We start from the raw sequence: 23,747 nt of genomic DNA, 5'->3' as shown, positions 1-23,747 counted from the left end.
TGGTGGCGCCCGGGCTCCCCCATCAGGCCCTGGGGTCCCCCTCCGGGAATGGCTGGAAGCTGGGGTCTCTCCTGACGACTGCAGAGCCGCCGGCCGCGTGCCCACTCTCGAGGGGTGGCCTTTGGGGATGTCGTTTCCTGTGTCCTGGCCTCACTCGCATGCTGACCTCCCCCTGCTCCCTCTGGGTTGGGCTGAGGGCCAAGGTGGAGGCCCCGGAAGCGGGCACCGGTGACAGACACCCCACCTGAGCGGGGAGGCGGGGGTCTCTCTCCCGAGGAGGGCCCTTCCTGCACCCCCCGGCCCAGCCGGGGGTGGGGGCTGGCGAGGGTCCAGCAGGTTCCCCAGGAATCACAGGAGAGCCCCATGTCCATTTCAGGGCCTGGGATCCTTGGCCCCTCTGGGGACAGATGATGTCGCCCCCGCCTCCCCCATCAGCAGGGTCAGGAGGGACCAGGACCAAGGTCACCCCTCTTGGGACCCAGGCCCCTCCGGGCGCCGCCTGGGGTCTCCTGCTCGGGGGCGTTCCTCCTTCAGCAATAAAGGCATAAACCAGTGCGCACTCCTGTCTGAGTCTTTCCTGGCCGATGCGCGTGGGCTGGGGACCCGGGCGGCTCAGGCGGTGACACGGGGCCAGGATCTAAGGTGTGTGCATCACAGGCCTCATGACACCTGGGCGCCCTGCACACATCATCACGGCTCTTTTAAACTTTTGGAAACTAGGTAGGGACGCGGCAGAGGCATCTGCCAGTTAACTTCGCATCTTCAGCCAACACCCAAACTCCACGAAGGACAGGAAATGGAAAATTGCTGTCACTTAGTCTAATAAATATTGATATAAAAACTTAATTTAGTTGCTTGCAGATCAAGTTCTGCCCTCTTTTACAAATGCAGCCCCATGACCCTCATGACCAGCTTTCAGGAACATAAAGGTAATTGCTACTAGTAAGACTATTGATATCAAACTTCATATGCCAAAAATGCATTGATCTTTTCTGTGCTAAAATGCAATAGAGAGATTTCCCCTGGATAGAGGAGCTGGACAAAAGAGGTCACCCTTGGCGGACACTTGTTCTGCAATCACTTTTGAGCATCACAAATGGAAAGGGGGTATATAGCAACAGAAACGGGGATTTTTAAATAATAAGAACAACTGACGTATAAGATAATATACACACATATTACTATATGTATAGTTACATATAATAACAATTTATGTACAATATTAAAGTTTTGAAAATATAGATAAAGTGGATACATTTCTAGAAAAATATTAAATACCAATATTGGCTAAAAAAGAAAACTCTGAAAGAACAATAACTCTAGAAAATAAAGAACAGTTCCAGTTCCAGATCTTCTCAGTCTATGGATGAGAACGAGCAAACCACCGTCAGATGGATCCTGGTTCATACAGTCTGTTCCAGGGCACAGAGAGATGGGGAGTCTGGACTGTCCTCTAACGAAGCTGGATGGGATGACGCAGGAGACAGAAAAAGAGCAGAGCTATCACATTGTGGAATAAAGAGACAAATATCCACATAATTTATTAACAGGTCAAATCCAGCAATGTATTCAGTACATCGTGATTTAAGCCAGAAAATCAAGGATGTTTCCACATTAGACAACATATAATAAACTTGTTAACAGGTTAAGAGAGGAACACCCATATAAGCACCATTAATTGATTTTAAAATAAATATTTTAAAAGCATCATATCCCATTCACGAGGCAAATTCTTTACGCATCAGGAGGGTCATTCAACACAAGCTGGCTTTGCTGCATTAATGAACAACCCTAAAATCTCAGTGGCTCAAAACATCAAAGATTTATGTCTTATATATGAGAAACCTCCTTTGCAGGTTGGCAGGGGCATCTGCACCTCGTGGTCACTCAAGGATCCAGGTGATCAAACAGCCATCACCCATGAGGTTGCTGGTCACCATGCCAGAGGGGAAATGTGGACATCCAGAGGGCCGAGCCATCCATCCAGTGCTCTATTCTGGAAGGTACACACACCACCTCCCCTCTCAACCTGTCAGCCAGAGTTGCCACTCAACAAGAACGGAGCCAGAAAGTACAATCTTGCCTAGAAATAGAAGGGAACATCCCTCAACTGGTAATTTAAAAAAAATTTTTAACCAGCTAACATCATACTTAATGGTGAGAGACTGAATGCCTTCCCCTAAGACTGAGAGCAAGGCAAGGTTCCCTCTTCCAGCATTCCTACTCAACATCATACTGAAAGTCTTAGTGCAGTAAGACAAAAAAAAAAAAAAGGTGTGGGGGGGGTGGGGAAATTCCCTGGTGGTCCAGTGGTTAAGACTCCATACTTTCACTGCGGCAGGGGGTGTTCGATCCCTGGTCGGAGAACTAAGATCCCGCATGCCATTTGACATGGCCAAAAAAGGAAAAAAAAACAAAAAAGAAAAAAAGGCATAAACATTGGAAAGGAAACCTGTAACATGACTGAGAAAGCAAAAAAGAGAGAAGGCACAAAATACTAATATCAGGAATGAAAGAGGGGCTATCACTACAGACCCTACAGACATCAAAAAGATAATAAGGGAATTCTATGAACAACTCTGTATACAGTAATTTGACAACTTAGATGAAATGGACCAATTCCTTTAAAAAGTACAAACTACCAGGACTCATCCAATATGAGCTAGATAACTTAAATAGCCCTACAACTATTAAGAAAATAGAACTCCCCAAAAGACATTTCCAGGCCTAGATTGTTTCACAGGAGAATTACACCAAATGTTTAAAGATTTACCATGAATGCTATACAATCTCTTACAGAAAATAGAAGAGTAGGAAATACTTCCCTTCATTTTATGAAGCTAATATTACCAAAATATTCTTGGTATTTGGTATACCAAATATTAGTATATTGGTAAAATGGATGCCGAAACCATACAATGACTTTTTTTTAAAAGAAAAACTACAGACTAATGTTTTTCATCAATATAGCTTCAACGATCCTTAACAAAATATCAGCAAATAGATTTCAGCAATATACAAAAAGAATTATACACTATAATCAAGTAGGGTTTATTCCAGGGACGCAAGAAAAAGCATTTGACAAAATTCAACACCCATTCGTGATTTTAAAAAAACAGAAAAATGGAATAGAGGGAGTTTTTTCAACTTGATAACGACATCTACAAAAAACTTAGAATTAACGTTGCACTTAATGGGGAATGATGAACCATTCATCAGTGATGAATGACAAATGATCCAGAGCGTGGGAATAATGTTCCTCTCACCCCTCTTACTCATCTTAGTGCAGGAAGTTGTAGCAGTGCAACAAGGCAAGAAAAGGTAATAAAAGGCATTCAGAACTGAAAGGAAGACATAAAAGCACCTCTATCTGCAGATGACATGCGTGTCTATGTAGAAAATCTCAAGGAATCTAAAAACAAAAACAAAAACCTCCTAGAACTAATAAGTGAGTTCACAAGGTGGCAGGATACATGATAAACATACAAAAGTCACTTGCATCTCTACATGCTAGCAATGGACATGTGGACGTGAAAATTAAAAATACAATACCATTTATAATTACTCAAAAAAAAAAGTGGAATACTTGGAGATGTAAATCTAATGAAACATACAGGATCTGAAGGCTGAAAATGATGCAATGCTGATTTAAAAAAATCAAGGAAGATTTAAATAAATGGAGAGACCGTGTTCATGGACTGAAAGACTGAACAAAGATGTTAATTCTCCTCAAATTGATATGCAGGTTTAATGCAATTCCTATCCAAATCCCAGCAAGCTTTTTTGTAGGCATAGATAAGATTATTCTAAGATTTATAGGGAAAGACAAAGGAACTAGAATATAGAATAGCTAAAATAAAAAGAATAAAATGGGAAGAACCAGTCTAACAAATTTCAAATCGTATATAGCTACAGTAATCAAGACGGTGGTATTTGCAGAAGAACCGTAAATCCGTGGAACAGAGTAGAGAACCCAGAAATAGACTCACACAAATACGCCCAACTGACGTGCAGTCGTCTGGACCGGGGCATCCTAGAACCATGCTAAAGCCTCCTAATTTGTGTACAAGATGAGGCTCGCTCAGACCCTGGCATTCTCCCAAGCTCAGTGCTACCTTGGCCAGCCCCTCTGTGTTCAGGCAAGGCTCCCAGCAAACAGTGGCCCCTCCTTGCCGCTCTCCGTGGGTCCCTCATAGGAAGAAGCCCTATTTCTCCAAATCACGACCCAGCATGTAGCACCTTGGAGATTCTGGATTCTGTTACTGTCTGCTTCCCACCTAATCACCAAAGCTGCTCCCATAGAAATCTGGCAGCTGAGCTTCCCTGCCTGTGGGGGATGGGGGGGCCGTGACTGTGGAACACCCCTCGCACTCTAGAACGCCCGTCCCCCGTGACCCCTACTCCTGCAGACAGCCCTGCGGTAGCACTTTTCACGGCTCACTATCTTAAGACAAAATTGAGGTCTCTTTTGTGCCTTAAATGCTGCAACTTCTGAACACCTGGAGCAAGGGGCTGCCTCTTCCCCAGGCCTCAGTGCCTGGGAGTCGGGCTGGGACAGCTGGGTGGGCAGCAAGTGGCCGCTGGAGGATGGATACGAGGAAAGGGCGCCGGCTGCCAGGCCTCTCCTCCCTCTGGGGGCCTGGGGTCATGGTCCTGGAGAGAGGGCCCCTCCCGCTGCCGACCCTCAGCCTGGGCCTGGCCGGGGCCCAGGAGACTCCGGAAGAAGTGCCGGTGCAGCCAGGCTTTGTCGCCTGGGAGACAGCCATGCAGCTCAGCCCTGGGACGAGGACGTGGATGCAAGTGTCACGTGGAGGCGGCACTCGGGGCAGGCGGGCAGGAGTGGCGCGGGACAGGAAGGGAGAGGCGGGGGAGGCACATCCATTCCCCCAGGCGGGAGCAGGGTCTCTGCACTCCTGTGCTGCCAGGGAAAGCTGCAGTTCAGCCCTGAGGCCAGCGTTAAGACACTGGGGAGAGGGGCCCCAGGGGCCTGCCCGAGCCCTGGTGGTGTCACTGCTGGGACAACGGGGCGGGGGGGGGAGGGTCGGACCTGGGGGTGAGGAGGGGCTCAGAGTCACTCCTGCCCGGTCTGACCCCGCCTGCACCTCACCCATTGCTGTACTGGGCCAGGGGCAGTTCCAGGATGTCCCTCACCCTCCCCGGACTCAGTCAACGCACGTGGGGCCCACGATGGACAGCGCCTGCCCCGGATACAGAGGAGCTGAAGGAAGTCCGGGAGAAGGTGAGAGGGTGGCGGGGAAGTGAACCACTTCTCCCCCACGCTGGGGGCCCCCAGTTCCTCACTGCAGCCCTCCAGCCCCGGCCCGGCACCCCGTGGGCCAGCCCCCTCCCATAGCTGGGTGTCCCTCCCAAGCCCAGGGGGCCGAGAGCCTGGGGGAATGCAGGGACCCCAGCCGGGGGCGCCCCCAACATCCCCCTGCCGGAGAGCCTGAGCCGGCAAGAGGCTGGTGGGCAGGGCAACATCTTCCACGCCCACTGTCCTGAGCAGGACAGAGCGGCCGTGAACGTGGACGTCACGGAGTCACGTTGGGCTGAGAAAATGGAAGTGCCTCGGGGAGAAGACGGGGCCCCGGGGATGGAGTGGACGGGGAGGCTGGGCCGGGCAGGGGGCCGGTGGTCCTGCAGACTGGCCGGGCTTGGGGGGCTGGGGGACCCTCTGGGGGCCTCACCGGAGGGGACAGGCCTGACGTAGCCTTTCAAGGAGGGCTGTGCCTGCCATGCGGAGAGTGGACCTGCTTCAGAGAGGACGCGGCCACTGCAGCAACTGCAGGGCCTGGCAGGGAGCTGGGAGGAGGGACCTCATCCGAGAAAAGCCCAAGCACTGGCCCCTCTGGTTTCAGCCACAAGAACGCTAGGGGACCCCAGTGGCTGGGGCAGTATCTTGAATACTTTTCCAGGTTCCAGCTACAGGAAGCCCCCGCCTTCAACCTTGCCGGTGAGTGTGCCCTCCAGCAGTCTCCCCTGCGCCCCCGAGGGCAGGGCTGGCAGGAGGTGGGGAGTGCCCCACAGCTAGCAATAACCACCTGAAGACCAGAGCAACTAAGGACCTGGCCAGCCTCTGCCAGGTGCCCTATACGGTCAGGTCGTTGACGGGTGCCTCACCTGCCAGATCTCATGAAGTCCCTGTAACTCGGTGGGTGGGCACGATCACCATCTCCATCCTGCGGATGTGGACACAGAGGCTCAGAGAGGTTCAGAAACAAGGCCGAGGTCACTCAGCCGGGAGGAGGCAGTGGGCGGTACTGGCCTCTCCCCGGCACCCCCTCCTCCATGAGTCATTCAGTCCATCAACAAACAGGGGGGCCAGGCCCTGTTCTAGGAGTTTGGGATGCACGAAAAACAAGACAGACGTTCTTCAGCCCGGTGCAGCTTACCTGGGGCCACTGCAGTTCAGTCGCTAAGTTATTGGAGACAATGCTGGGGGAAGAGAGGAGCCTAGAGCAGGGAAGTGCGGGCAGGGAGGCTGCCTGGAGGAGGGAACGCGGGGGCATGTGGCAGGAATAGAGGGAGGGGGAAGGGGCGGGGGGCAGTTGTGGGGTCTTGTGGGTCATCCTGGGACGGGGGGCCATGGCAGGATGTGGTGCTGGACAGCAGAAGGCAAGGTGGTCCCAGTGGCTGTGCGCCGTGTTTTTGATTGGCTGTGCGCCGTGTTTTTGATTGATCGGTCGTCTTCAGAACGAATGGACGAAGGCCCTAGAGTCTGACCTTGTTCTCTTCCCTCCACAGCCCAGTGCCCGCCACCGGAAGTTTAGCTCAGGTCCACCCCCTGAGCTTTCCTGCCGGGCCCCTCCTGCCCCGCTGTCCTCGCCTCGCTCCCCCCTCCCCTCCACCTGCATCCTGGCTCACCCAGGTGCCTTCCGAACCCCTCTGCCACCCCAGGAAGGCCATCCAACCCAGAGCCCGTCCCCTCCCTCGCTATGGGTCTCCAGGTCCTGCCAACCAACAACTAAGGGGCCCACAGCCTCTCCCAGCCTGGCCCACGGGCTGGAAAACACTCTGGGTGTTGGGAGGGGGTGGCAGGTGGTCCCCCGACCTCCCCCTGTAGTGCGCACACAGCACTGCAGTCCGGCGGATGGAGCTGCCTTTGGGGTCCTTCAGGGACGGCGACCCTGGGAAGGGTCAGGCTGGCACTGCCCTGACCTGCCTGCACCCCGATCCCACTCTGGGCTCCGTGAGCCAACGCAGCCATCCCCGCCCAGGCCAGAGGGGTGCTGAGTGACCACAGTGCCAGCCCACGCTCCCCAGAAGAGCCAGGTGAAGCCAGGCCGGTGCACCTGTGTGACAGGTGAGCTGAGACAGGCCCCCGCCCTCTCCTCTCCAGGTACCTGCAAGGCAGTACCTGGATAGAAGCTCCCCACCTCACCCTGGCTGAGCCAGGGGCCACCCACCAGCAGGGCCGGCTCTTCGGAAACTGGGTCTAACCTCAGTACTAACCGTCTGGAAATGCCAGAGACAGGTGTGACCAGATCCTGCCCCAGAAATGCCCTCGGCAAGAGCAAGGCCTCCCAGGAGGCCACAGCTCAGCAGTGCAGGTCGCACCATGGCCGCTGCGTGAGGCCAGCACAATGGCAGTAAACCCACCGGCCACCTGTGCAGACGCCACCTGCTTTTCACGCAGAAGCTGAGGGTGTGGGATTCCCTGGCGGTCCAGGCGTGAGGACTCCGCCTTCCACTGCAGGGGGCACAGGTTCCACCCCTGGCCAGGGAACTAAGATCCCGCCTGCCACGCAGCGCGGCCAAAAAGAAAAAAAAAAAGCTGGGGGTGAACAGATGCTCAAAGCATGGTAGCTTTCCTGTGAACCAGCAACCCTTATAAGAAAAATATAAGGGACACGTTAAAATCACATTTAAAAAAAAAAATCCTCACTCTGGGACATTGAAAAAAATGACTTGAATAAATAGATGTGTGATAGTCCTACAAAGTCTTCAATATCACAAATACTTAATAATCTTAAGGTAACCTATACAGCTCAAGCACTTTAATCAACATTCCAATGAGATATTTCCCCCAAATTGCAAACCTGAATCTAAAATCCACGTGAAGGAATAAAATTTTGAAATATTTTAGAGACAAGAGTAATGCAAATTGATCTACCATTCTACCATAAATAATATGAAACTACAATGATTAAAACTGTGTGGCATTAGTTCACTGACAGAAAGAAGGATCAGTAAAACTGGATATAAAGTCCAGAAATGAACCCAAGTAAGCATAATAACTTAATATATTATACAAATAGCGCACCTTAAAAAGCATTATTTATTCAACAAGCAGTGTGGGGGAAACGGCCAAGATATTTTGAGGAAAAAATAAGGTTAGATATCTAACTCTGTACATTATCTTAAAATTAATTCCTGATTAATTCCGAATGAAAAGAAACCTTGAAAGTTCTATAATATCTATAACTTGGGGATGAGATGCCTACACTATGGATACAAACATCAAGGGAAAAGATGGTAATTATGAAAACCTTAAACTTTGGTACACCAAAAGCACCATCAACAGAATTGGAATACGAATGACAACTTGAAATTCATATTTTCAACAAATTTGATAAAGGATTTACATCACATCTATGAATATATATCTCAAAACTCATTGAACGATGAAAAGGAACACCATGTTAGAAAAATGAGCAAAAGACAGAAATTGGTCATTCGTGCACACATGAATCACACGGCTGACAACTATAGTTTAAAAGAGGGTTCATCATCCTAAGCAATCCAAGAAAAAAGATGCTATTTTTGCTTATCAAATTGGCGAAATTAAAAAAATTTTAAACTCAATTAGCACCCACTGTGTAGGGGAGCACACTTTTGCTAGGAGGGTTGGAAATTGGAAAGGCCATTCAGGGGTGACCTGTTTGTGTAAGTCTTTTAAACAAGTTTGTTCTTGGACCTAGAAATTCTAGACGTTAATAACTTTACGTTATCAAGGAATTTACTGTGTTTTATACTGATCTCACGATATTTTTCAAGGTAGACGTTTAGAACCCTTCTCAGTAAGTCCCCTAGCCTTGTCCATAAATTGTCAGGAAAAAAAAGTTAGTTTTTGTTTGTTTGTTTCAGTGCAGTATCTAAATCATACCCTCCTCTCTCCAGGTCTGACCTAGGATACCTGATACTGATCACTGTAGAGGCAGGGCCTGTGGCTAACGGAGTATCTTTCTCTGGTTTGAAACTTTTACAGATTTTTTAAAATCGAGAGCTACTCTGTGACACGCAAGAAAGAATGAGTCACTGAAAACAGCATCGTGATTTAGTCAAAGGCGACAGCTGGGAAGGAAAACATAGAATGAGCTACACCTTGACAAGTGTGTTTTTTAGGGGACTCTCGAGGATGACTGGTGTCATAGGAGGAGGTGGCAGACGGAACACGACGGACAGACACTGGTTCTTGCTCCAGATCTGATCATCAGCTAGTGGGCTCCTCATGCCACCTAAGTTTCCTTGGCCTCTGGCTTCTACTCCATGAAGTGACCGTCAATCTCCTTACCATTTTAGTGTTTCAATTGACGTGACTTTTGCAACGCCTACTGTATTAGTTTGCTGGGAAAGCCATAGCAAAGTGCCGCAGACCAGGCGGCTTAAACAACAGAAGTGGACTTCTCCCAGCTCTGGGGGCTGGAAGTCTGAGATCAAGGATCTGGTCCCTCCTGAGGCCTCTCTGCTTGGCGTGTAGACAGCCGTCTTCTTTATGTCCTCACTTCAACTTCCCTCTGTGCGTGTCTAGGCCCTAATCTCCTCTCTTGTAGGGTCACTGGTCCTATTGGACGGGGCCCATCCTAGTGACCTCATTTTACCTTAATCACCTCATTAAAGCTTACCTCCAAATGCAGTCACGGTCTGAGGTCCTGGGGATTAGGACTCCCCACATGACTTTGGGGGAACGCAATTCGGGCCATAACACTTACTAAACCTGCTTTTTCTCCCATGAAAGAGGGTTAATTAAGAAGAGTGCCTTCTTATGACTTGGGACCCTCCAGCCCTCACACGACACGCACTCTGTAACCCCTCACTGCCAAGAACAAACAACTCCTAGCCAAATAAGCCCCCCGTGGGGGACGGCTCCCCATCCGGAGCCACGCGGTGCTCCAAGCTGCCCACTTCGAGCCCTTTCGAACGTGCAAAAGAAATGCCACCAAGAGTCGCATCTCCCTGCTGTACTGCAGCTGCCCGAGGACATGGTCCTGCTTTCCATCCCTCACTGCACCTGGCAGACATCTGCCTCCACCACTGAGCTCCGCCCATGTCTTTTAAAAAAATAAGTAAAATAAAATGCCTATAGATTTAAAAAAAATGAACTTGACATCTCTCTTTGTAACAATAAAGGATAGACAGGTATTTGATAGAAAGTCTCTAGTTCACATACATCCAATCACATGCTGGTCAGGGTGAGACAGTTTGGGGTGTTTAAACACGGCAACGTACAACCCCAGCCTGAGAAGCACCCCACCGACTTGTGAGTGATGGACATTTCGCTTTTTCCTCAACGTGTAATCCTTTGCCCTTTTGTGTGTGTGTATATATATATATATTTTTTTTTTCTGAACTAGAGTCTTTCTGCATTAAAAAAAATTTCATTTTATGCCTCCAAAATTAGTTCTGGGTTATCTATAATACATAGATATTGGCATCACTGTGTATTAAGCATTAAATAAGCATCCTTTTATTCTTTATCCTGCATTGGCCAAATTGGATGGTTCAACACTGCAGGGGGAAAAATTTCTCGTGGATGAGTGTATATGTCTATGTCTCTGAAACCTGGACTGTTTCAAGACATCCCACATTCTAAGGAACTGTCGCTGGTGGTACCTGAGGTCCCCGGTGAGTCAAAATCTCCTTTTGGACTGCTGGGCCACCTTGACGTACTGAACCTGGGGCGGCGGGTAAAACTCAGCGTCCCAGTTGTATTCTGGGGATAACAGCTTGGTGGGCTTCCGGAGGAAAAAGTATTTGTTGAGGTATTTTTCATAGGTGCTGTTCAGCCCGAGTTTGAGGTCATGAATGACACTTTTCAGGTACTCCTCAACGAGGTTTAGGATCTCGAGGGGCGTGCCGCCCACAAACGCGCCGTCGTAATAGAAATCGCCCTGGCCAAACGGAATGCAAGCTGCTGACTTGGGCCTCCTCTCGTAGGGGAAACTCCCGGGGTTCTTAAAGTACCACCAGGCGTGGAGCTGAGCCACGGACGTGCCCAGGACCTCCACCCCGATGTCATTCTGGAAGATCTGGGTGACGGTCATACTGAAGAGGAAGTCGACTTCGCCCTGGATGTCCTGGACGATGTGCTTGCCCAAGCTCTTCATACGCATCAGGTGGACGCCGTCCGGCCAGCTGTCCTCTGTGACGGTAAACACTCTGAACTTCGGAGGGGCCCCCGCTCGAGCTGGGGCAGCCTGCTGAGGGTGTCCAGCATGATGTAGAAGACCACTCTGTAGCCGGTCATGAAGTACTTATCCGCCGAGCGTAAGAACAGTTCCAGGTACTGATCCGAAAACCTGCAAAACACACGCGCACAGAGGAAGATACTCGATTTCCCAAATTATTTTCGGGAGAACATCAACAAACGCCACCCACATGGGAGGCATTGAAGCTGCAGAATTCCCAGGGGACGAGGGCAGTGAGGTTGCGTCTGCATTTCAGCCGCAGTGGTTACAGAAGGAGGAGGTAGTGGGCCTGGGAGTCTGAAAAAAGCCTCTAAAGTCTTGGAACAGCCGTTGGAAAGAGAGCACGAGCGCTAACTGGGCATTAGTGAAAGGACAGCCAAGTGGTGTTAATGACCAGCTAAGGAAGGAGAAAATAACCACGTCCCATTTTGCACAGGACGTCCAGAAACAACGGTTACAGGGAATGATGAGCAGCCCTTTGGAGGTGGGAGGTCCATGGGTATTCGTGTGCATTTTTCCAAAATAAAAAATGGCACAGGCTGGCAGCCCCTACCTGCCAATAGCAAAGACAGCCAAGCCCAGGGTGAGGTTCTTCTTTCTGCAGTGTTTTTCCAGCACCTGTCTACTGAAAGTGCCTTCCCAGACAATAGGAGCAAGGCAGTCTGTGGCCGTTATCACATCAGGGCGTTTTCTGCTGAACAAACAAGAAGCTAGTGAAGCAGGTACCTGTACCGTGACAGCAGCAGAAGCTGCTCTAGCGATAAGAGCTAATGCTTACAGAGTCCCTTTCCAAGTGCCAGACACCGTGGCTCCTGTGGTCTGTGCAGTGCCCTGTGTAGTGGGCACGTCATGGTCCCTGCCCTTCACGTGGGGAAACAGAGGCACCGATGCTGGGTGAGTTGCCTAATTCCACACAGTGGACACGTGTGGGTCAGGATGCAAGAGGCAGCCAGTTCCTGCTTTCATCACACCACCTGCCTTTTTAGCCCAGGGGCTGATTTTGTGCTCTCACTGCAGCTTAAACATGGGCCGCCCGGAGTCAGAACTTCCCTGATTATTGCCTGAAGCCAGCGCTGTAGACGCAGCACTTCTGCCTCCCCACGTGTCCTTTATTTTCCATCCTTCTTTTTCTCTCTCCCGCTCCTTTGCCCAGAAGATCTAGAGGGTGCTTTTTTTTTTTTTACCTTCTCCTATATGCTTTAAGTCCATCAGTGAAGTCCAACAGAAAAAGATGAGTCCAAAAATGGAGAGAGACATTAGATTTGCTTTCAATAATGACAAAACAACAACAGGATTTAAAATATGCAGAGCTGGTTCAACATTTGAAAATCACTCAGTGCAACCTACCATACAAGAAGCTAAAGGAGAACCATCGAAAGTTGTTATCAATTGACACACCCATTCATGATTAAAAAAAAGAAGAAAGATAAAGTCTCAGAAAAACAGAGATAGAAGGGAATTACCTTAATTTGATAAAGAACATCTACAAAAATCCTATAGCTAACATCATACATCATGGTGAAAGACTAGATGCTTTCTTGCTAAGACGGGGAACAAGGAAGGAATGTCCACCCTCACCAACTCTTATTTAACAGAGTAATGGAAGTTGTAGTCACTGCAACAAGGCAAGAAAAGGAAATAAAGGCATCAGGCTGGAAGGAAAATATAATGCTGTCCCTAGTTGCAAATGACTTGATTGTCTACATAGAAAATCCTAAGGAATCTACAAATAATCTCCTAGAACTAATAAATGAATTCAGCAAGGCTCCAGGATACAAGATCAGCACACACACAAAAATTAGTCTCATTTCTATATACTAACAGTGAACATGGAAAAACTGAAATTTAAAACACAATGCTATTTAGAGTTAATCCCAAGAAAATAAAATACTTTGCTGTACCACCGTACCCATTAGCATCACTCTCCATTCCCCCCCTCACTGCAAACTGCGGCAACAACTAATCTACTTTCTGTCTCTGTAGATTTGCCTGTCCTGGACATTTCATATAAAGGAATCATACCATGTGTGGTCTTCTGTGTCTGACTTCTTTCATTTAGCATGTTTTCAAGGGTTATCTATGTGGTAGCATGAATCAGTACTTCATTCCTTTTATGGCTGAATAATATTCCATTGTATAGATCTTGTTTATCCATTCACTGGTGGATGGACATTTTAGTTGTTTACATTTTTGGCTATTATGAATAATACTGCTGTGAACATTTGTATACAGATGTTTCTGTGAAGATGTGTTTTTAATTCTCTTGGGTATATACCTAGAGGTGGAATCTCTGGGTCATATTGTAATTCTCTGGCTGACTTTTAAGGAACTGCCTTAAAAAGTTCTGCACGGCAGCTGCACAATCTTACATTCCCACCAGTAGTTCATAAGAGTTCAAGTTTCCCCACACCCTCACCAACACTTTTTGTGATCTGACTCTCTGATTCTAGTCATCCTACAATCTTTACACATTATAGCGTGAGAAGTGGTATTCCATCCCAATCCTGATGTGCATTCCCCTGACAACTAATGATGTTGAGCATTGTTTCATGTGCTTATAAGCTATTTGTATATGTTCTTTGGAGAAATGTCTATTCAGATCCTTTGCCTGTTTTTTCTCCCTGTTATTTGTCTTTTTGTTGTTTAATTGTACGAGTTCTTTATATATTCCTGATACTAGACCCTTATCAGACACATAATTTGCAAATATTTTCCCATTCTGTGCATTGTCTTATTACCTTCTTGACAGTGGCTTTTGATTCACAAAAGTTTTTAGCTTTGATAAAGTCCATTTTACCTATTTTTGTTGTTGCTGCTGTGTTTTTGGTTTACCAGGGTGAAAAAGTTCCCTTCCATCCCTAGTTTGTTGAATGTTCATATTATGAAGGGACGATGGATTTTGTCAAACAACTTTTCTGCATATATTGAAATGATCGTGTGGTTTTAATTTTTATTCTATTAATATGGTGTATTACATTGATTCATTTTTCTATGTTGAATCAACCTTGCATTCCTGGAATAAATCCCACTAGTTTGTGCTGTATAATCCTTTTAGTGTGCTACTAGATTTGGTTTTCTAGTATTTTGTTGAAATTTTTTGCATCTATATCATATAAGATATTGGTCTGTAGTTTTCCTGTGATGCCTTTGTCTGGTTTTGGCATCAGGGTGATGCTGGTCTCCTAGGATGAATCCTCTTCTAATTTTTGGAATAGGTTGTGAAGGATTAGCATTAATTCTTCTTTAAACATTTGGTAGAATTTGCCAATGAAGTCTTCTGGTCCTGGGTTTTTCTTCACGGAAAATGTTTTATTATTAATTCAATCTCTTTACATGTTAGAGACCTATTCAAATTTTTCCTTTCTTCTTGAGTCTTTCTAGGAATCTCTAAGGGTTTATGTCTTTCAAAGAATTTCTCCATTTCATCTAGGTTATCTAATTAGTTAGCATATAATTGTTCATATTATTCCCTTAAAATCATAATTATTTCTGAAGGTTGTTGGTAATGTCCCCTCTTTCACTCCTGACATTAGTAATTTGAGTCTTCTCTCTTTTTATTTGGTAATTCTAGTTAGAGGTTTGTCAATTTTGTTACTATTTTCAAAGAACCAATTTTGGTTTCATTGATTTTTCTCTATTATTCCACTCTTTGTTTCATTTATTTACTCTTTAATTTTTGTCATTTTTTCTTCTGCTTGCTGTAATTTAAACTGTTCTTCATTTTCTTTTTCCTTAATGTGTAAAGTTAGGTTATGAACTTGAGATCTTTCTTATTTCTTAAACTAAAGAGGTTTTTTTTCCTTCAATGATATATTTTAATTATTTATTTATTTATTTATGGCTGTGTTGGGTCTTCGTTTCTGTGCGAGGGCTTTTCTCTCCAGTTGCGGCGAGCGGGGACCACTCTTCATCGCGGTGCGCGGGCCTCTCACCATCGCGGCCTCTCTTGTTGCGGAGCACAGGCTCCAGACGCGCGGGCTCAGTAGCTGTGGCTCACGGGCCTAGTTCCTCCGCGGCATGTGGGATCTTCCCAGACCAGGGCTCGAACCCGTGTCCCCTGCATTGGCAGGCAGATTCTCAACCACTGTGCCACCAGGGAAGCCCTTTCTTATTTCTTAATGTAGGCATTTACAGCTATAAATTTTGCTATAAGCACTACTATCTCTGCATCCCATAAGTTCTGGTATATTGTGTTTTTATTATCAATAATCTCAAGGTATTTTACAATTTGCCTTGCTGTTTCTTCTTTGGCCCACTGACTATTTAGGAGTGTGTTGTTTAATGTCCACATATCTGTGGATTTCCCAAATTTCTTTCTGATATTTATTTCTAATTTTATTCCATTTTGGTCAGAGAACAACTTTACATGATTCAAATCCTTTTGAATTTATTGAGACTTATTTTATCATGGTCTTTAAGATGGTCTTTCCTGGAGAATGTTCCATGTGCACTTGAGAAGAACATATATCCTTCTGTTGTTGGGAGGAATGTTCTACAGATGTCTCTTAGGTCTAGTTTGCAGCGTTCTTCAAGCCTTCCATTTACTTGTTGATTTTCTGTCTAGTTTCTCTGTCCATTATTGAAAGTTAGGTATTGTGGTCTCCAACTGTTGTTGTTGAATTGTCAGTTTCTCCCTTCAATTCTGTAAGTTTTTAGGACTCTGTTGTTATGTGCATGTATGTTATTAATTGTTATTTCTTCTTAGTGGATTGAACTCTTTTATCATTAAAAATGTCCTATTTTGTCCATAGTAACAATTTTTATCTTTGTCTATTTTGTTTGATATTAGTATAGCTCCTCTAGCTCTCTTTTGTTTACTGTTCCCATGGTATACTTTTTCAATCCTTTTAGTTCAGCCTAAACTAGGTCTGTGAGTGGTTTTGAATCTAAATTGTCTTTTGTAGACAGCATATGGTTGGATCTTGGTTTTTGAATCCATTCTCACGGTCTCTGCCCTTTTTAAAAATTTTTATTTTATATTGGAGTATAGTTGATTTACAGTGTTGTGTTAGTTTCAGGTGTACAGCAAAGTGAGTCAGTTATACATATATGTATATCTATTCTTTTTCAGATTCTTTTCCCATATAGGTTATTACAGAGTACTGAGTAGAGCTCCCTGTACTATACAATAGGTCCTTGTTGATTATCTATTTTATACACAGTAGTGTGTATATGTTGACTTTATTCTGTTAAATGTCTCTCATGCAAAGAGATGGAGTAGAGTAGGTCTGGGCTGTAACAGTCTCTGCCTTTTAATTGGAGTGTTTAATCCATCCACAAAGTGTAATAGCACAGTGGCCATTTTGCTGTTTGTTTCCTATATGTCTTATATCCTTTTTGTTCCTCTGGTCTTCTATCAATGCCTTCTATTACGTGAAATAGATATTTTCTACACTACCATTTTAATGCACTTCTTTCTTCTTTTACTATATAGTTTAGTTATTTTCTTAGTAGTTGTCTTGGGGATTACAATTAGCACCTTAACTTGTAACAATCTAGATCAACTAATACCAACTTAATTTCTATGGTATACAAAAACTTTGCTCCTGTATAGCCCCATGTCTTCTCCTGTCCTTTGTGCTGTTACTGTAATTCTAATTACATGTTTGTACATTTTGTGGCCATTGACACAGATTCATAATTATTGCCTTATCAGCTATCTTGTAAATCAGACAGGTGAAGAAGAAAATTACAAAAATGCATTTAATTTGTCTTTTATATTTACCTAATTGTCTTATATATTTACTGGTTGTCTGTATTCCATTATGTGGACTCAAGTTATTGTCTAGTCTCCCATTTTTTCAGCCTGAAAATTTTCCTTCAGTATTTCTTGTACAGCAATTCTGCAAGTGATACATTTTCTCAGTTTTTATTTTTCTGGGAATGTTTGAATTCCTCCTCCTCCTCTTCCTCCTCCTTCTTCTACTTCTTCTTCCTCCCCCTTTTTTTAAAGAGAATATTTATTTACTTATTTGTTTGTTTTTGGCTGCATTGGATCTTCGTTGCTGCTTGTGGGCTTTCTCTAGTTGCGGCGAGCAGGGGCTACTCTTCGTTGTGGTACGTGAGCTTCTCATTGCGGTGGCTTCTCTTGTTGTGGAGCACAGGCTCTAGGTGCGTGGGCTTCAGTAGTTGTGGCATGCAGGCTCAGTAGTTGCGGCACGTGGGCTCAGTAGTTGTGGCGCACGGGCTCTAGACCGCAGGCTCAGTAGTTGTGGCGCACGGGCTTAGTTGCTCCGTGGCATGTGGGATCTTCCCGGACCAGGGCTCAAACCTGTGTCCCCTGCATTGGCAGGTGGATTCTTAACCACCCCCCTTTTTATGAAGGTTATTTTTTCTGATATAGAATTCTTAGTTGACAGGGTTTTTTTCTTCCAGCGTTTAAAATATTTTGTTCAGTGCTTTCTAGCCTCCATGGTGTCTGATTAAAAATAATCGGTTAATCTTATTGAATCACTTCTCTTTTGTTACTTTCAAGATCCTTCTTTTGCTTTTGGTTTTCAATACTTTGCTTATGATCTATCTAGTGGTGGATCTCTTTCAATTTATCCCACTGGAATTTGTTGATCTCCTTGGATTATTGAGTCTTTCTTCAGCCTGCTCAAATCTACCGTTGATCTCCTCTAGCAAATTTTTTATTTCAGACGTTGCACTTTTTAACTCCAGAATTTCTATTTGGTTCTTTTTTTTATAATTCCTTCATCTTTATTGATATTGTCTTTGGTAAGACGTTGTCCTCATACTTTGGTTTCCTTTAGTTCTTTGATATTTAAAATAGCTGATTTAAATCTTTAGTAAGTCCAACACCTGGGCTTCTTCAGGCATAATTTCTATTAATTGCTTTTTTTCTTTTGTACAGGCCTTACTGTCTTGTTTCTTTGCAAGTTTGGTAGTTTTGGGTTGAAAATAAATAACTTAAATAATATAAAATGGCAACTCTGTAAATAAGATTCTCCCTAAGTGAGCAGAGATTTCAGTGGCCATAAATTTTATAAAAATTAGTTCAGAAAAGTCATTAAACAAACAAACATAACAACCAAGAGCAAAGATGAAGCCTGGGAAGGGAGGGAGAATCTGACTCAAGGCCACTGTAGAGCTGGAGAGAGGCAATCAGCCCAAGCCAAGTTAAAATGCCACAAACCTCACTTTTCTTACTGAGAGCCAGCTATTTTTCTTGAGCAAATGCTCCCCAGATTGGTATAAGCCTTTTGTTAATTTCCAGAGTACTGAATGAGTTGATTATAACAATTTTTGCCAGTTTTCTCATTGGTTTTATGGAGGAGAAAATAACTGGAAGTGAGGACTCCATCATTTTTGGTGATATACCTCAAGAGATACTTTATGCCCACCACGTTGGTGGCACCAAGCATCAGAAAGCAAGGAGACCTTTGGGGATTTAAATTGGGGTGGGTAACTGCTTTGGACAATGATTTGACACCATCTTCCAGGTTGGACAGCAAATGCCCAGCTGCCCAGTGACTCCCCTTCCACCCAACTGAGGCTCTTGCCCACATGTGCCACGAAGCAGGCATAATAATGGTGTGGGCAGCATTATAACAGCAAAAGCACAGAAATGGTTCAAGTGCCCAGGAGAAGCACAGCTAATGAGTCAGCTGGAATATTTCCACCCTGGGTGTTATACAGCTGCCCAAAACGAATTACAGTGACAAATTCAGGTGAATATTAGAAAGAGAGTATCAAGGGGAAATGTAAGCTAACACACACAGGGCACACACAAGCTAATGCGCTAACACACACAGGGCACACACAAGCTAATGCATTACACACACGGCACACAAGCTAATGCACTTACACACACAGGGCACACACAAGCTAATGCACTAACACACACAGGGTACACACTAGCTAATGCGCTAACACACACAGGGCACACACAAGCTAATCAGCACCTAGGTTTCAGCTATGTTTGATACAGTTCGATGATTTTTGTCATGCTCAGCAAACCTTCCTGGGATTCCCTCAACCTCCTAAGCAACTGTAGAATTTATCTAGGTTAAGATTCACTCTTTGTGCTATGAAATTCTATGGGTTTTGAAAAAGGCATAGTGGCATGGGTCCACCACTGCGGTGTCACAAAGAGCAGTTCCACTGCCCCCAAATAATCTGTGCTCATCTATCCACCCCTCCCCCATCCCCCAAACCTCTGGCAATCCCTGATCCCTTTACTGTCTCCACAGTTTTGCCTTTTCCAGAATGCCATGCAGTTGGAATCACTCAGTAGGTAGTCTTTTCAGATTGGCTTCTTTCCCTTACCAATATGCGTTGAAGTTTCCTCCGTATATTCTCCTGGCTTGATAGCTCATTTCTTTTTATTGCTGAATCATATTCCTTTATCTGGATGGACCACAGTTTATTTCCCATTCATCTGCTGTAGGACATCTTGGTTGCTTCCAGATTTTAGCAATTATGAATAAAGCTGCTATAAAAGCCTGTGTGGGTTGCTTGTGGACATACGTTTTCAAATTACTTGGACTAATAGTACTTAAGAACACCACTGCTGGATGATTGGAAAGACCATATTTAGCTTTGTAAGAAACTGTCACATTGTCTTCCAAAGTGGCTGTACCATTTGGCTGTGCTAACAGATATGTCGTGGTATCTCGTTGCTATTTTAATTTGCAATTAACTAATGACAAATGATGTCGAGCATCTTTTTAGATGCCTGTTTGTTATCTCTATGTCTCCTTGGGTGAGATGTCCAGATTGTGCCCATTTTTCAATTAAGTTTTTCTTTTCTTTATTGTTGAGTTTAATAAGAGTTCTTTGCATATTTTGGCTACAAGCCTTTTATCAGATCTGTGTTTTGTGAAAGTTTCATTTTTCAAGACATTCTCTCTCACGGTATGACTGCTTTTCAAATAGCATTTGGGAAGGTTGCATTGCTTTTGAAGGAGGCCATGAGGTGTGGGCATGGAGGAAGGAAGAATTGGTATTTTTCTCTATGAGAAACTGAGCAGGTCACAGGTGTGCCCCCAGCTCACACAGGCTGCCAGGGCAGGTCACTGTCATCTTGTTTATGTCAGACACAAGATGGAACTTTGTGGCAGTTTACAGTTTGTCTGAAACAGCAACCCGGTGCTGTGACCTAACTTTAATTTTTCTTCTTGACATTAATCACGTAAAATATGTTATCCCTGACCCTCTGTTCTGTTTGTTTGCTCTGCCTTTTCCACCTAGGACAGGACAGGACGCTCCACGGGGACAGGCACATCCTTTACCGCTGTTCCCGCAGCACCTGGAACAGAGCCCAGGGCCCAGACAGGGCTTGAGCAATGCTTGCTGAGAGTTTAAAAATGAAAGAATGAAAGTAAGTATATTCTGCTTGGCCCCCCCAGAGAGGGGAGGTAACATCTGATTAATTTTGAAAGTGTTATTAACATCTTTGGACAAAACTTGGAGGTTTCGACGAGCCCTGCCAAGCACCGCAGGTCATGATTCATAATACTTTCTATTTACCTGAAATAACGCTCAAGCAACACGAGGGATGAAAGACACAGAATCGATAACAGCATTTTCCTTTTAGAGTTCATTGTCTCCTAGAGGAGAAGGAGAGAGAAGTCCGTTTTAATTAGCAGAAAGTCACACCTCTGCCCCCTCTTAACCGTGGATTCGTGGGCTCATTTAGAGACACTGGGGCACCAACCTAGGTGTCTGCTCCTGGGACGCTCAGCTCTGGGGAGAGGGCCACCTCTGTTCCACTAGAGTCTCCTGGGGTGCTGGCCACTCCTTTGGGGACTGAGTGCACAGTCTCGGACACTCCTCCTGGTCCTTGTCAACGTCCACATTGACTGAGTAAAAGACGTGCTGCAGATTCTCCACCCCAGAGCAGTGACAACAAAATGAGGTCATGACAAGGATGCAATCTGTCCCCAGAGTTGACGTCATCTTCTTTCTCCTCGCAGAGATAGTAAGATGCACCATTTGCCCCAAGACTCTGGAGGGCTAAGAACACCTGAGCCTCCTCCAAGGCAGACGTTTGTGAACAGGGATTACAATCTGAATGAAAGGCATCAGGTTCTAACATGGAACCTTTGGCTCCAGCCAACACCCAGGCTTATGTCATGCATCCTCCATGGGATCTCTGTGCACACATCTGTAGGGCTGTGCGTGGAGCAGAATGGAGACTCTGATATTTCATTTCCAGCACCCAATTAACAAGTAGGCAGCCTTACTTTGCACTGACCAGGTCAGTAGCCACGTGTGGCCGTCGAGCACGTGAAAGGTGGCTGGTCTGACTTCAGATGTGCTGCGAGTGCACAAAACACATTGGGCTTTGAAGACAAACATAGAAAGAAAAGAACTTAAGTATGTAATCAATAAATTTATATTGATTATATGGATCGACTGAGCTAAGTACAAATATATGACGAAATGTAATCTACCTGTTTCTTTTTACCTCCTACTAGAAAACTGGACAGGGCAAAGGCCGCTCACATTGTACTCCCACTGGACCCCTCCACACTGGCCAGGCGGTTTTCGTGCCCCGCAATGTGACACTGACCCCTGCTTGAATCCTACGGCATTAGCAATGCCACGTGGGTGGGGTACCACGGGGTCTCTCCAGCAGTGAGTCTCAGTGATGACACCCCCAAGGCAGGCGCCGCTTCTACCCCTGTCACCAAACTTCCTCACCTCCCTTCTGAGGGGGCCCCTCACCTCAGTTCGGGCAACATAAGAGGCGGTCAAGACGGCCCCCGGGCATGGCCGTTTTCTGAGCGTCTATCTTTGGGTCTTTGTAAAGTTACGGGCCAGACACCATGGCGGGCTTGCGCGGCGTTTAGCCTTCCGTGGGTGGTGATGTCAGCAGACCCTCTGATGATGTAAGCCCTGGAAAGTCACGGTCACAATGACGCCTCTGCTGTCCGGGGCTCCTCATGGTTGCCGGACGATGCGAGTTTGTCCTGTTTGAAAAATTAAAGGGTATTTTAAATTCTCCTTTGCATCTCACTTCCTCTGTGGTCCCTCCTTGCTTCTTAGGGACTGACCCTTCCTCGCAGGGAGGTGTCTTGAGCAGTTTGTTCATGAATATGATGGAGAAGAACAGCCCTCTCTTCCCTCATCCCCCAGGCAGTGGATTCGCCCCAGGAGAGCAAATCCCTTCTTCTGCTTTTCAGAATATTTTTTAAGTACTCATCTTTCTGATGATAGAAATAACACGCTTCGTGTTATAAGATCTGTTGGATGCATTAAAGCATCCAGGGTGCGGGGTGGGGCCGTGTGTGCACACACGCGAGTGTGCATGCGTGAGTGTTGACAGGTGCGTGCATTTGCATGTAGGTGTGTCCATGTCTATGTCTGTCATCGCTCATGGAGCGGAACATCGATGGCAGCATCTCAATGGGAAGGTGACCCTGGCAGGCACAGGAGCGAGGGTGGTGGGGACAGGCCGTGGCCGCTGGGGCGGAGCTGGGCTGAGGGCGCTCCTCCCCTGGGCTCACAGAATCCAGCACATTCCAGCAGCCCTGGAGGGCCCTTCAAGCAGGCATCATCTCAGAGACAGTCACGTGACCCCAGCACCAAACCACCAAGACTCCTGCTCATCCTGTGAGGCCATAGAAATCCTGACGCCAGGAGGCACGTCACAGCCGTCCTCTGTGACAGAGACTGCGACCTTCAAACGGGGGTCCTGGGGGACCTGGGTGAGCAAAGAGGGCTTCTGTGAAGAAGCAACTCCCAGCCCATCTCTGGGAATTTCACTTGTGGACCAAAGGCACCAGCTCTGTCTTCATACCCTCCTTGTCCTCCCACTGTCCCCTGTCCTCACAGTGGCCGAGGACGGGGGGAAGCTGCCAATGGCTGATGGTCAGGCCAGGGTGAGTGGTGTGACCAAAGAGAACAAGATGTACAGGGACCGAATGAGCTGAAGGTGGCTGATCTGGGAACCCCACTGAGCAGGGCGGAGGTTTCGGTCAGAGGAAGGTCGGCCCATCCAAGGGCACAGGGAAGGCCAGTGGTGGGGTCAGGAAGTGGGGGAGGAGGGGGCCGTTTGTCATTTTCTGTTTGTCTAATGCCTGCGTCCCCCTTGGAGCACAGCCCTCCTGAGACCAGGTTCTTCACTCTAATCCCAGTGCCTGGACGTAGTAGGTGCCCAATAAAAAAATATTCAATCAATACATAAACTGCGTCTGGTATTTAAAATAGGATTTAGTGGGACTTCCCTGGTGGCGCAGTGGTTAAGAATCCACCTGCCAGTGCAGGGGACATGGGTTTGATCCCTGGTCCGGGAGGATCCCACAGGCCGTGGAGCAGCTAAGCCCGCGTGCCACAACTACTGAGCCCGCGTGCCTAAAGCCCGTGCTCCACAACAAGAGAAGCCACTGC

At 46.3% G+C, this 23,747-nt stretch overlaps 2 protein-coding genes across 2 annotated transcripts in view; both read right to left on the bottom strand.

Annotated features, from left to right (window-relative positions):
* Positions 1 to 23,747, bottom strand: part of RPL7A (ribosomal protein L7a) — a 304,745-nt gene that overhangs the window by 114,788 nt on the left and 166,210 nt on the right. The gene's annotated exons all lie outside the window — the stretch shown is intronic.
* GLT6D1 (glycosyltransferase 6 domain containing 1) lies at positions 10,851 to 20,956 on the bottom strand. The gene is given in 5 exon segments (XM_068553125.1): positions 10,851 to 11,386; positions 11,389 to 11,519; positions 11,962 to 12,134; positions 17,478 to 17,493; positions 20,883 to 20,956. Coding segments are annotated over 5 exon segments (930 nt in total).

This window comes from Eschrichtius robustus, chromosome 10 (genome assembly GCF_028021215.1).
Source record: "Eschrichtius robustus isolate mEscRob2 chromosome 10, mEscRob2.pri, whole genome shotgun sequence".
NCBI lineage: Eukaryota > Metazoa > Chordata > Mammalia > Artiodactyla > Eschrichtiidae > Eschrichtius > Eschrichtius robustus.
This window is presented reverse-complemented; position numbering and strand designations above follow the sequence as displayed.